The 14,562-nt window shown below is 41.4% G+C and overlaps 1 protein-coding gene across 2 annotated transcripts in view; it reads left to right on the top strand.

Moving 5' to 3' along the window:
• Positions 1 to 1,670, top strand: part of LTN1 (listerin E3 ubiquitin protein ligase 1) — a 31,816-nt gene extending 30,146 nt beyond the window's left edge. For both annotated transcript variants that reach the window (XM_050973532.1, XM_009095483.4), the window contains exon 30: positions 609 to 1,670. In XM_050973532.1, the coding sequence (XP_050829489.1) occupies positions 609 to 671 (63 nt within the window). In that variant the 3' untranslated portion in view covers positions 672 to 1,670. The remainder of the gene's footprint in view (positions 1 to 608) is intronic.
• Positions 1,671 to 14,562: the final 12,892 nt, after the last annotated feature.

Raw genomic sequence — 14,562 nt, 5'->3', positions numbered from 1 at the left:
ACCAGAAACTTCTACTGTATTACCAGCAATTTTCCACTTTGTCATTGGAGTATCTGGGATTACCAGCACTCATAAGTAATTTCTGTGAATTCTGTACTAAGATGTAAGAGCAGGTAATGAAAGAACAGCTGCTACACAGTGTATGTCTAATAGGTGTATATACAAATACATACGTACAGAGACACACACATACGTGTGTGAGTGAAAAGGGGTTTTTTACTGTTTCTTGTTGGTGTTTTTAAAAGTACAGGTAATGTTTTGATAGTTACATTCACAGAATCACAGAATTAACTAGGTTAGAAAAGGCATTTGAGATAGAGTCCAACCTATGACCTTACACCACCTTGTCAGCTGGACTATGACACTGAGTGCCACATCCAGTCTTTTCTTAAACATCTCCAGGGAGTGACTCCACCACCTCCCTGGGCAGCCCAATCCAAAGCCCAATCACTACTTCTGTGAAGAACTTGTTCCTTTTGTCCAATCTAAACCTGCCCTGGTGCAGCTTAACATGGATCCCTGGCAATAATGGTTATTGTTGATGAGTACTAGTGTTTCTGTACTCAGCTTGCCTTCGTATATTAAACAGATGTATTTCTCTTTTTCAGTACAAATGGTTCTCATCCAGCAACAAATCCACATGCCCACTCTGTCGAGAGACATTCTTGTGAAACAAAATGTTCTTTCTGTGAGCTAAATAAGAAATAAAGAGCAGGCAATAAACTGTATGTTGAAAGAAGTTAACTATTTGGAAATAATGTCAGTTACTTTCATTTCTTCACTGGTATAATATGACACACTTACCTCTGGACTGGCTTTTTGTAAATTTGAAGATTCTTCTTTGATATAAAGAAATGTATAACAATAATTTATTTTAATTGGTATATTTTTAAGATTGAAAATTTCAGATATAATGTGGAGTTATGTCTGAAAAGTGGTATTTAAGCCACAGCATAGTTAATTAAAAACTCTTATTTTAGGCATATTCTAAAATGGTGTCATGTAATTAACCCAGGTGATACCTCTTAATATTTAACAGCTGAATATAACATAGGTGGTATAAAGATTTGATTTTTGATTATAATGCATTCATAATAGTCCCTTTTTGGGGGGAAAAAAGAATGCTGTTGCTGTTAGACATTAAGGCATGAAATTATGGTGATAATCTGTTAAAGCATAAAATTTAAACATAGCCTCTTCTAATAAAGTGAACTTTCACCTTTCAAAGTTTCTTTTTGCCAAAACTCCCCAACCATCCAGTAGCCTAAAAACATGATAACCCTGAAGCCCAACTAAGTAGAGAGACCACAATCATTCCTGCATGAAAATGATACCATCTGTTTATTGCTGATTGGCTTTTAAAGAGAAGGTAGATGCACTGATCAGTTCTTGTTTGTCTTCATGAGCTGGCAAATTAGCTATGACCGAATGTCTACTGTACTTCCACTGTCCTAGAATAATAAGGACTCTTAAGTGAGTATCCAGATGTATCAAAATTTAATAGCCTTCAACTATACATTTTTAATGCCTTTTTTTTTTTTTAACAGTAGCATACTCTTTTAAAATTTTAGCGTACTAGTATATTCCAACTTGGATGGTATTTGTGGTGGGTTTCTTTGAAAAGTCAATAAAAGTGGGGAATAAATAAATAAATTTTATTAATCTCTGTAGTCTCTGGTTTGCTATCTCTTCCTGTGTATGATAAACTTCTAGAAATTAATTGTATAGATTTTCAGATGCCAAGTTTGTAGCATGGTCAGTTGGTTGTACCTCAACAGCTCTTATTTTAGATTTTTAGCTGTTGATAACTGAAGTCTATATTTTGAACAGGTAATGCTGGGCTGCCAGAGGAGAAATTCCTTGACCTTTTGTTTTGAGTAGGTGAAGATGGAAAGGATTTAAAGCTGGTATACAGAGTAGGGAACAAGCTGTATTGTTTCATAGTTACTGATACTAAAACTCCATCATTGCCTCTTCATCACTTTCATTATTCTAAATTACTTCTTTGCAAGGTCAGTGACTGATCTGAAGGCAGATACCCTAATACCTTTTCATGGATGAGCACTCTTCATCTAGATTACTCCATAGTAGTATCCTCCTTGTAAAATGGGATAAAAGGGAGTACAACCATAACCACACTACTGACTAGAGATTTCAGGGCAGTAATAGCCTGCCTTGAATCATGGAAATGTTAAGGTTGGAAAAGACATTTAAGATCCTCAAGTCCAATCATAAACCTAGCACCACCTCCGTGTTCACTATTAAGCAGTGTCCTCAGGTGCTGTATCCACATGGGTTTTGAACACTTCCAGGTATAGTGACTCGGCCACTTCCCTGAGAAGCCTGTTCCAAAGCTTGACAACCCTTTTTTCCTAATATCTAATCTAAACCTCCCCCAGTGCCATTGAAAACCTGAGGCTGTTTTATTTTGTCCTGTCCCTTGTTCCCTGTGAGCAGAACCTTATCCCCACCTGGCTCCGCTCTCCTGTCAAGGACTTTTGGGGAGTGAGAAAGTCCCCCCTGAGCCTTCTTTTCTCCAGGCTGTGTACCCCTACCTCCCTCAGCTGCTCCTGGTGTTCCAGACCCTTCCCCAGCTCTCTTCCCTTGTCTGGATGCACTCCAGCATTTCAATGTCCTTATAGCGAGAAGCCCAAAACTGACCCCAGGATTGGATGTGCTTCATGTGAGAGATAACTGCTCCTTGGAAAACTTGAAAAGGTTTATTAAACCTTAACAAAAATACAACAAAGACTACATAAGGAAAAAGCTGCAGTGCTGAGATCTGCCCCTCATGCATACCAAGTGGCCAGTTCATCTTCAAGATGGATGCTTGGTCTTTGATACCCCTGTGGGTTGCATCAGCCAGCTCTGGCCCCTCCTAAAGTCTGTCAGTCAGCTCTTCTTTGCCATTTATTGGTGGAGACTGCTTTCTTGTAATTTGATTCGAGGTCAGGTGTGGCCATGCCTCACCCCCTAAGCAACAAGGTTTTTCCTTCCCAGCTGCCCCAGGTAAGGGGCACTTGTGCGCCCCTTTTTCTTACCTGTCCTAGACAACCCCAGCTGTCTGATGGTTACAATACAGGGGGAAAAGGGAACTGTGGGTACAACAGAGGACATCTAAACTACAATAACATAACTATACATCTCTAAAGCTTTTATTAATATTCACACAATAGTTATCTTTTAATTGCGAGAGCAAATCATCTCATTATCCATCTATAACACTTCAGCAGTGCCCAGCACAGAGGGACAGTCACTGTGCTGGTCCTGATGGACACACCATTGCTGATACAGGCCAAGTACCTTTGACCTTCTTGCTTACCTGAGCACACTTGGCTCATGTGCAGCTGCTCTTGACCAGCACCCCCAGGGCCCTTCTTGACTGGCAGCTCTCCAGCCACTCTGCCCCAGCCTGGAGCTCTGCTCAGGGTTGTAGTGACCCAAGCACATCACCCAGCACAGGAAAGACCCTTGCTTCACCTTTTGTTCAGAAGGACACCATTTCTTTCTGTCAGAAACAAACTTTCTGATTGTGCCTTAGACCTGTAAAAGTGCCTGTTAACTACATCAAAAGGAGCACCACTGATTCAGAGCATTTAAACCCCGCATAGCTAAGAGAGGAGAAACTACAGACTGGAAGTTTTAATGGTTGTCTGAAAGCTGAAGTACAGGATTTCTACTTCAGTGCTAGTTCTACATGGTACATCTTGTGTATATATATTTATACAAGTCTCTAATAAAATTCAGTTCCTGCCACTACTCAGGTCACTAATCTTACCAGACCACAGTAAGACTAGTCAGTGGCTGAAATTTAGAATTCAACACAGCAAATCTAAGTGTAGGCTTGGCAATTTCTCTGAGAAATGGGAAAATAGATTTCTAGTCACAGCACTACTTACTTGTTACAGAAAGTGAAATAAATAGTTCAGGCTCTGTAGTGGTGCATCCCCCTTCCCCCTCAGGCTGCACTATAATCTCAGAAGTGCTCAACAGGCTCTCTTTACTTTCATTTCTGTATCAATAGAATTGAGCGAATATTTCTTTGTGAAAAGAATAGTTTTTAAAACATGAAAATGAAAAATATATATCTGAGGGCTGTGGCATTCACATGGCCTCTGAACAGAGAGAAGCTGTGAGACAAGCAGAGAAGAAGGAAAACAATTCTTATCTCGCTTGCTGTGCCTGTGTTGTGCTAAAGTAGAATGCAATGTGGAGATTGTTTACCCAAAGTGAGGATGTTTTGTTCCCTTCGCCTATCAGGGCCAAGAAGTGTGTGTGTGTGGGACTGTCATGGGACAGTCATGAGAGAATGGGAGATGAGTGCTGTTCTGTGCAGTTGTGAGCAAGACTGAGTGCTTGGCAGATTTAGTTCAGATTAAATGTACGTAGTACAGTATAATAAAGTAATTAATTCACCTTCTGATGATGGAGTCAGATGCATCATTCTCTCTCCCCTTCATTGGAGTCGTCGTTGATTTACAATACAGGGCTAAGCATTATTTATTATTGCATGCAACATTTCTACTTGCTTATAGATATCCAAGTGCTGTTATACTTGTATATATCACAGGATCCAAGAATGGAAGCCCTAAAGAGAGAAAGCTCTGGAAGACTTCTGTTTATAACATATATATATATAAGAGCATCATGACACAGAATTAGTCAAGACAGCATTATAAAACAATTATATTTCCTTTTCTTTCTTTTAATTTTATTTCATTCCTTGATTTCTCCTTTCATGAAATGTAACTTCTTCATTTTCAATTAATATAATTTCATTAAGTTTCAGTTCATTTCACAGCACTTCATTCCATTTAATTTCATTGTGTTCCACTTAATTTTCCTTCAATCACTTCATTATATTTCTTCTTCTTTCTTTTCACTTCACTTTATTTCTCTGTTCCAGATTGTACATCATAAACTAAACAACAAGAAGAGCCATTTAATGAAGAGCCTAAATGTATTAGAACAAAAAGCATGAACTTTCTCTAATGGCTTCACATGACCTGGGTACAGGCCTTGCAGGAAAGAGGGAAAGGCCATCTTTACAGAGAATACATACACATGAAACAATATTGTTCTTGAAGATACTTTGCAGTACTCTGCCCATGCCGTAATACATGTAGGGAAGAGTCCAAAGACATTCAGGAGGCTGAGAATGGTTTCTGGTTACTTGTTTGAGTTTCCAACAGTGGGTGCGTTTGTCTGGGCCTGTAGAGCCTTTACTCTGTCAGGCAGCTGAAAAGCACTGCCAGGTCTGTTCAGAGCAGCCCTAGAACCACAATTGACACCTAGGGCCTAAAATGAGACTGAACACATGGGGAAGAAGTGTCTTACCATCAAGAGGTGTGAAGGTTAGTGAAATCTAAACATAGTTTGTTTCAGCTGTACAGCAAGGCTGAGCCTTGACTTAATTAGATCCCCCAAGAGCCGAATTTGTTTTGCAAGATGGTATTTTTGTAGATAAACAGGAAGTACCTCAGCATGTTACCAGCATGTGAACCTAGAGAAGCAAAGCACAGGAGCCTATGGTAGTTTCATTTTGGTAAGCAAACAGAGACTGCCTTTTGAAACAGGGAAATAAAAGGTGGTGACTGAAAGCATGTGGCTCAATTTTCACAACTTTTTGGAAGAAATTAAAGTGTTATTGCCACCATTGTAAGGCCTGAAGCATCTCACTTGATGAGAGTTTTAAAAGGACTCACAATTGTTCATGTACTCTGAGTTGGATACACAGGAGAACTACTGACAAGATATTCTCAAGAGGTCAAAACAAAACAAAATATTTTACTGGCAACTTTAGAAAAATCAATGAACTTTGCAAAAGATTTAGTGCATCAACGTGAAACACTTCTCAAAGCATTAGCTTGTCCCACTCAACTTAGCAAACTTTGAATGCATTTGATTTCAAGTTACTCAAAATTCCAAGTAGAGGGAATTAGAACAAGGAAAGAGAAAGACAGAAAAGATACAGAGAAGCACACATATAGCTACCAGTTCCTGGGTTTCAATGATGCTAGAAACTCCAAAGAGACGTAGGGTCCAGACACTGTGATTACCTCATGTTCAGCCTTCAGTACACCTTGGCCCTCCTGGGCCCTTCCTCCAGGAAGGACTTATGGTCATTTAGCCACTCAGGAACTGGGTTAGGGGCTCCAGAGGCAGGTGGAGAGTATGACCTGTGATTGGCACCACTGTGACTGGCACCACTGTGGAATGGGACACAGGCTCTAGTGGTGGGAGGTGTGGGACAGGTCACTGCCTAAGCAGGGCAGGGCCTGAGCTGCCCTTTCCCCCACACAAGCATCTCAAAATGTCTCAAGACATTAATCTATGCAGTCTTTCACAACCATCCACTGGCTTTAGAACAGGCCAGTGAATGGAAGGACTGTGTCACTTTGGGTACTACATATTTATCCCCACCATCTCATGTGCCTCTTGATAACAGTGTCTCATCTGACATCACACCCAACAACAGTTGTGTTAAGGCTCAGTGGATGTTCTCCAGATTTTATATATTCACATTGCAGCATCCTACTAAGGAGCAGAACACCAGTGGGAGGAGAGAAGCCTCCTGATTCACCTTGTCCACTCAATACATGACTGAAAAGAGCCACTACTAAGTTAAATCAAACAGTGAAACCACACAATCACAACAGTGCACAAAAGGAAACAAATAGGCTCAGGACCCCTTCTGTGGGAGATGTACAGCACTTGCACAGCCTCCCTAAGACACGGTCCAAGGGCCTCCAATTCATAAGACATTATTTCCTATGGCTTGTCTTTCTTTTACTGTTTTTGCATCAGATATTCTGTGCAGGTATAGTCACAGAGGAAGCCCAAAGAACAGAAACAAAGCTGTACAGCTCTCAAACCCACTAACCAACACAGAAGGAAAATAGTGAAATCTGTGGAACTAAAGGTGTGTTTATGCCAGCAAAGCACATTACTGCTCTTCAATCTCTTGCAAGGGAGAGACTGGTCACTCCCACCAAAGCAACCCACACAGTATACAAACCTCTTAAAAGATTAGATTAAATGAATGCGTCCCTAGACAGTAATAGATTTCTGGGGTAAGTTCTGAGACGCTACAATAATTTTCTCTTATGCAATCTTCTCCGAAACAACATCTCTCTCAGTACAAGAGATAGGATTTTTGAAATTTGGTGTGTAATAAGAAACTTGCCTACATTCTAGTGTTTCTGGGTTACAGGAAGCATTGTAAAGCTATTTAAGTTGTTAATATACAGAAGTCTACTAGTTAATTTTACTTCAGGAATTTAGAAATTTTACAAATTCTACAAAGGCTGAGAACTTTTGGAAAATGCCATTTCAAGTGCATTTAATAATGTAAAAGAAATTTGAGTAGCTTGCAACTTCCTTTGTCCATACCTTATTCATTGGCAATCTCAGTTTTCTGGAGAAGAGATAGCCTTGTAGACCCTCCATTTTCTCAAGAAAGTCACATTTAAAAAGCTGACTTCACGATGGGAAAGCAAGGCACAAAACCTCAAATTAATATAATTTGTGGTTAACATATGACTACCAGCTCCGCAGCTGAGGACCTCCCATGTGCACATGATGGCAAATTACCTTGGTCAAAGGCTGAAGACCCCTGTGACTTAACAGCTTCCTCTTCTCTTCAGTCTGAGAACAAACTTTACTAAAACAGTGGTCCTGCATTACATGCAAGAGATGGGAGGTTATAAGCATGCTTTGATTTTGGACACTGACTTTTCATGATGAAATGGTTGAGCACAAATGGTTTCCAACACCCATGCAAGGCTCTGCTCCTCCAGTGTGGTTTCTTTTCTTATTTAGAGGGGCTACAGAGTTCTAAGCTTAAAAAAGAGAAATGAAATGCAAACCAGAGATAAATCAGAAGAGCTAAAGTATTCTGGCTGACCTCAAATTACAGAAATGTTGTGAGGAAGAAAACTTAGTGCTTTTTTGCAACTGTCTTCCAAGGGCATAGCCCTTACTGAAGTTCAGATTTCCACTGATGAGTGCAAGCTGACCAGTACTCAGACAGATATGTAAATTGGGCCAGGTGGATGTGCAGGCCTTCCTTTCCTCATCTTCTGAAGGTTTGCAGCACCTGCCTGTTGCAAAAAGGATATCTGGTATCAGAATTAGCACTGCAGCATGTGTTATCAGCAGAGCAAGCCCTGGTTGTTGTTTTTTTTCCCTAGCAAAAACTAAAGAAACCTAAGTAGCCTTTGCAACACATTTCTCAGAATGTTTTGCAGAAAAAGTACGCATTTCACAACTACAAAATGTGAATGCTAACTGCTTGGAAATCAGACAATTCCTGGCTAACAGTTCCTACAATGAAAGGGTACTGCCTTCCCAAAAGCCATATGCACACATTTTTGACTAAATATGCATTTGCTCTTGGTAAAGACCAGGTCAGCTAGGGTTATGTTTAACATCACAGGATATATCACTTGGATGGAACACTCTGGTGACCCCTTTGTCCAGCTGGCACTTGTAGGGTCAGCTTTGAAGGTACACTGGGTTGCTTAGGGCTGGAAACTTTTTATCATTCCAGCCTTCCTGTCTGCACAATGAATGGAGTGACATTATGACTGCAGAGTAAAAGGCAAGAGAATGAATACTGTGAAGGACAAAATGGTCCAGGACAAGATCATTCAGGACAAGACTGAAGCCACCTTCAGCTTTCACTAAGTTATTTCTAAAGATCTTTAGTGATGGCTTTGGTCATTCAAAGTTGTGCGTGCCAGAATCTTATAATCACTACCAACGGAGACTTCTCTTATATGTTTATCCTGAGAATTTTTTAACAAACTTAAAGCCATTACTTCTTACTCTGTTTGAGGCAGACAGAGAATATTTATTTTTCTCTTCTTTGCAGGTTTGCATTTATATTTGAAGACCTCACATCTCATCGTGGCCTCATGACCTCAGGTCTTTCAGTCCTTCCTCCAAGCAGCAGTCTTATTTGCTGTTCTCTCTGCTCTTCAATGTCAAATTGGTTGACATCTTTTCCTGGAGCACAGTGCCTGAAAAATTAGACCCACTACCTTCTAAGATCCTATTTCTCTGAATCAGCAAATATAATTCTCAAATAATTCCTTTGTTTCTTTATAGGGAAGAAGAAAATCTAGTGGTCCTGTGCTAGGCAAAAGATTGTGCAGTCATAATTCTGGAAATACCATGATTGTTTCAGAAAATGTACAGGTGCTATGTAGGTGCTAGATGTTTACCCTAATATGATAAAAGCCATTTTAAGGCCATAATGTTAAGGGAAATATGGATTGGGAAAATACTTTCTACAACTAAAAATTATTTTTCAAATTGTATTAATTTATTTTACCAGGAGTTGTGACAATCCTGGGCCTGCCAACACCTACTTCAAAGACTGTGGAAAGAAGAGCTAGAAACATAACCCCTTCCCTTCCCTTCCCTTCCCTTCCCTTCCCTTCCCTTCCCTTCCCTTCCCTTCCCTTCCCTGCCCTTCCCTTCCCTGTCCCTTCCCTTCCCTGCCTTCCCTTCCTTCCCTCCCTTCCCTTCCCTTCCCTTCCCTTCCCTTCCCTTCCTTCCCTTCCCTTCCCTTCCCTTCCCTTCCCTTCCCTTCCCTTCCCTTCCCTTCCCTTCCCTTCATGACATAATATACTTATACCTTAAATCCAGAGAAATGCATACTGATTAGGACAAATATATAACTGAGCTCTCTCAGTGGTCACTTGGCTCACAAATATATCTGCTACAAGCTCTGTGGTTTGGGACCACAGGAATTCTTTGCAAACCCCATCCCAACAAAGGTGATTGAGTCACATGCTTTGACATAGATCCTGAAGACAGACCTCAGAGAAACTTAGCTTAGAATTTTGGAAACTTAACTAAAATCTGTAAAAGCTATCTGCAAACATGTTCCTAGATATACAGGGTAAAGAAGTATATGAGAGGCTCATGAATGCTGGAGAGTCTACACTGCCTGACTGGGCACTACAGCAGCCATGGCCACCTCAGCCACTTGGAGGTAAGAGGGAGATGGCTCTTGTCCCCTTGGTCCAAAAGAACCACTGTCAGTAGACAGAGCATTTCTTTGCAAAAAATGGGTGAGGAGCATAGCACCTAACCCACCAAGACTGCCTGCTACTGGGCTCATAGCCAGTAAGTCTTCATTCTGTCCATAATAATGAACATCCTCTCCGTGTCCCCAAGAGCATGTTAATCATTTGTGGCTAAACAGGTTGATAGCAGAACCCACTTTAGGGCTGATCCTTTGTCCCCATCCCCAGAGAGGTGCCCCCAGTGTCCTGGCTGCTGGACTCTGCTGCTCTGAACCAATCCTGGGCCTACTGCACTCTGACACAGGCAGAGAAATCATCTGTAATCCCACTCCACTGCTGTTAGATACATTCACTTTTCTCTGTGTGTGGGATGGGAAAGGATCTAAATAAAAAAGACAAAGTAATGTCCTGTTTTTACTTTATCTGATTACTGTGGAAGTTAAGGTGGAAAGTACCAGACTTTCAAAGCATACTTTCATTTTCTACTTGCAGGGAATTTCTGGATAAATTTGTCAAAGCATCTTACTTCCTCTAGGAAATGTTTTAACTTAAAAAAATCCTGATAACCTGAATCTGCTTGCAGAAAAGAAAAAAAAAACAACCTCTGGAATTTACACTTGAAATATTTTCAATGTACCAAAAGTGTTCAGATAAAACAACATGTGCAGGTCCCAGAGATGGGGGATTTAGTGAACTGTCAGACCAATACACTAACCTGCATTTGCTCTTGTAATAGATGTTAACATTTGAGTTCACCTTCCTAATCTAACAGTTATTCCCAAATAGTTAAGCAATGGCAAAAATCTCACTAAAAGGGTGGATGCTACAGGAGAGATGTATGCCAGAATTTTATCTCTCTATTTCTATGGGGAAATGGCTGGTAGCACACCTGTAGTCAGGCTGACCGCATCAAGAAGGTGTGGAGGATGTTATTCCACCCAGCCCATGAGGACCAAGGACCAGAAAAACCCCTGCTGTGTTTCCACTGTGCACCACTTCAGTGCTGGCCAAAGCCCAACTTAGTTATTCAGGAAACACCAAAGGTAAACTTTAAAGCCCTCTCCATTCTAGAAAAGGTCACAATGAGTGACCAAAGCCTCTGCAACCTGGCCTTCATCAGAAGAGAAGAAAGAAAAACAGGCAGAGGAGAGTGGGCGGGGAGGATGGAGGTGACTTGGGTATGCAGGGGCAGAACCTGCCTCTTAGTGTTCTTTTCCCTGGGCATCCATCCCTCCCTTCTGATGTGGGCTTTAAAGACGCGAGCTGTGAGGCCTAGGACTGGTTCTTTGGCAGGCCACTAGATGACAAGAAACGGCAAGGATTGAGCACCAACTGTGCATTTCTTCCCTGCAAAAGGGACCCCTCATGATTTCCTCAGGCCCTGGCTGGAGTCAAGCCTGTAGAACGCTCCTTCTAGCTTCACCTGAGTGCATCAGAGCACAGGCATAAACCCTTGACACTCAACGGCCCTCGAATTAATTTTCTCTTTTCATTTTTAGGTGATATTTTGGGTCTTTTTTGGTATTGCTTAGTTGTCTTGCTGTGCTAGAAGAAGTCATGGCACTGGTTTTGAGATGCCACTGAACTGTTGCATCATGATGATTCGTGAACAAAGCCTGTTCATTTTAGGGAAGAGCAGGTGTTTCTCTGTAAGACAGATTGACATGCCACCAGCTGAAAGTGATTTTCATTGATTAAAAACAAGCCAAAGTCCTCACAGAAGTGTATATTATATCCTTAATTGCTCAAACTTTTGCTCTTTTTGCTGCAGTGTTATGTGTTCAGAGAGAAAATTCCACAAAACTGTTGACATTTCAGGGGTAAACATCTTTACTCTGAGCAGTTTACAGCACTACTGGATGAGGTATAATTTTTATTTGCATTCTTATCCAGAACAACTCTCCTTTGTTAAACTAAAGAACACTAAAATAATTTTACTGTAATTATCCATTTTTGAGTCTTTTCTCTAAGCTTAGGCTTTTTCATTACTCTGTGTCTGTCAGAAGCCTTATAATCCAAACAGCTATATTCCAAACAGAACAATATTCTTATTAACAATGTCTCTGTTACCTCCTGTCTTTATGGACCCAGAACAATTCCCTACAAGGATGAAAGTTGTCCCCTGCCCCATCCCTCCCTCAAGTCCTGGATATGCCTGGCTACATAAAGCCAAGTCAGGGAGCTGAACATCTTTTGTTTTGGTGACTCTCCAATTGCCACATGTCCCAACCCCTCCTTGCAACCTGCAAATACAATGTTTTATCTGCAAGGCTTGCTTCTTCTTGGCTGTCCCAAACAAACAGTTAAACTAATTGACTTCTTTAGACTTTTTCAAAATAATATGTTTATTTTAAATTTGATTTCTCTGCATTTTCTACTCCCAGCCAGATTTGTTTCTGACAGATACAGTATTTCAAAACATGTTTTTCTTTTCCCAGAGTTCCTTCTTCCTTCAGGAGGCAACTAATCCTATGTAAAAGAAAGTATTGTTTCCATATGGTATGTAACCAAGCCTCCTAAACCTGACCTTGTCATCTTCTCCCTGGAGCCCAGCTCTGGTGTGGGATTCATTTCACCCATTGCAGACAACTACAATGGCATATTGTATCTGAGCCAGTTACCAAAAGGCTCCATTGAGACTCATGGGAGAAAGATGAATCATATCTCAGAATCTGTGCACATCATAGTTACATGGGCATTGGATAAACCACCACATCATCATCATTGGCTGATTCACTCCTTGATTGGGAAGGAAGCCTTCCCATCCACAGAGTAGACCCAGTGACCTTGCTATGAGCTTCGCCAAGAACGCAAATTCCTTTCATCTGCTGTCATACATTTATTTTCTGTCTTCTGCAAGCCTCCTTTCCAACTGCTGTAAAAAACATCCACAAGGATCAATTAAGGCAGGTCTAACACTGTGGTCTACTCACCTGATCTATCTTCTGGGTCTGACTTCCTTTGGGTCTAGATCCAGGACTGAAGATCCTCAACCCATGTGAGTGTCCTGCTACAGTTATGGACAAAAACTGAGCAGGAAGCAAAGCAAACATGAACCATAGCAGAAAGTATCTGTCAGCCCTTCAAACACAGAGGCTTGGATGCAATTGAAGTTACAGGGTTGATCTCAGGAGCTCAAAGCAGTGAGCAGGTAACACAAGGAAGGTCTCACTGCAAGAGCTGGCACCCACCACTTTGCAGTGCAGGTGAACAGAGCTGCTGCCTTCCTCCCTAACATCAAGGTGGCAGCAAAAGGAAGTCCAACATTTGTGTGCACAAAAAATTTCAGGCCAGATCATAAGTGTCCTCTAATCCCTGTGGCATCTGAAGCAAATACCAGATTTCTAGGTAAACATGGAAAAGTAGGGTGCTGCGTTCTCCTTCAGGGTAGGTCATTACAGGATCCAACATTAGTTTCCATATCAACTGAAATGAGTATAAAGGTTAGTGGTGGCAAGAGGTTGAGTCCCAGTTTTTTGCTGCCCAGAAAAAATTGATTCTGTTTGTCCTGACCATTTTCTGGCATAAGCACCTTCTGAGGTTCTTGGTAAATGAACCAGAAGGAAGAAAATTAATAATAATAGAAAAGATTACTTTCATAGTTTCATATTTGTCTAAACTGAGAGCATTTGAGGGTAGCAGATATACCATGCAAGCTGTTGCACCTAGAATTAACCTCTTTCCATCATGGAACTTCCTTAAAATATGGCGGGGGGGGAAAGAATGTTAAATTCCATGGCATGATTTACTGCGAGACCAAGTCTGTTAAAATCACTGAAAGACAACCATTAGAAACCCTCTCCATCACTGTAGAGAGCAAAGGAAAACTCAAGACTAAATCCTGAACTGCTACTTCTCCTCTTCTTCCTTAGCTAAAGACAGGGCTGCTGGAATAACTATCAAAGAGAGATGTCTGTGAAGTCAGGAGAATACCAGGTCAGCCATTTAGGATAATCTCTTTTTCATGAATTGCAGAAATGAAGGAGGGTAGACAAGGAAGGGAGGAAATTTTACACAAGTTCTACCCAGGAGATCAGTGTAAGCATGGAAAGAGCAGCTGTGTTAGTTTAACACAACCTGGTTTTTAGTGGGGGTGGAGAAAAAGCCACAGATATTGCTTCTGAGAGAGAAGCTCCTCAAAACTTGTGCTATGTCCAGCAGAGCAAATCCCTGAAGGCTCTGACGATGGACATAATGGCCAGGCCAATCAGAGAAGTTAGCAATGCTTCTGTGAGCACATATTTAAGAAAGAAAAAACATGTGCAAGCCCTTTCTTCCTCCGAGGGGTAGGGAGGAGGCCTCTGGGAGGTCTTCTGGCGTGGCCAGGTGGAGCCCATCCTGGCTCATCCCAGCGCAGAGAGCAGCCGTGTGGCCAGGGCGGCACAGCTGGGGCAGCTCAGCCAGGATTGTGCGGCCTCTGCCATCTTGGCAGGACTTGCAATGAACTTTAATTATTTAACTGCTTTTAACCAGAAAGGCAAGGGCAGCCTTTGTGGCCTATGTGGGGCCAGCAGAGACCACGTGA

This window comes from Serinus canaria, chromosome 1, assembly GCF_022539315.1.
Source record: "Serinus canaria isolate serCan28SL12 chromosome 1, serCan2020, whole genome shotgun sequence".
In the NCBI taxonomy this organism is placed as follows: domain Eukaryota; kingdom Metazoa; phylum Chordata; class Aves; order Passeriformes; family Fringillidae; genus Serinus; species Serinus canaria.
The sequence above is the reverse complement of the archived record's forward strand: the minus strand, read 5'-3'. Positions and strand labels throughout refer to the sequence as shown.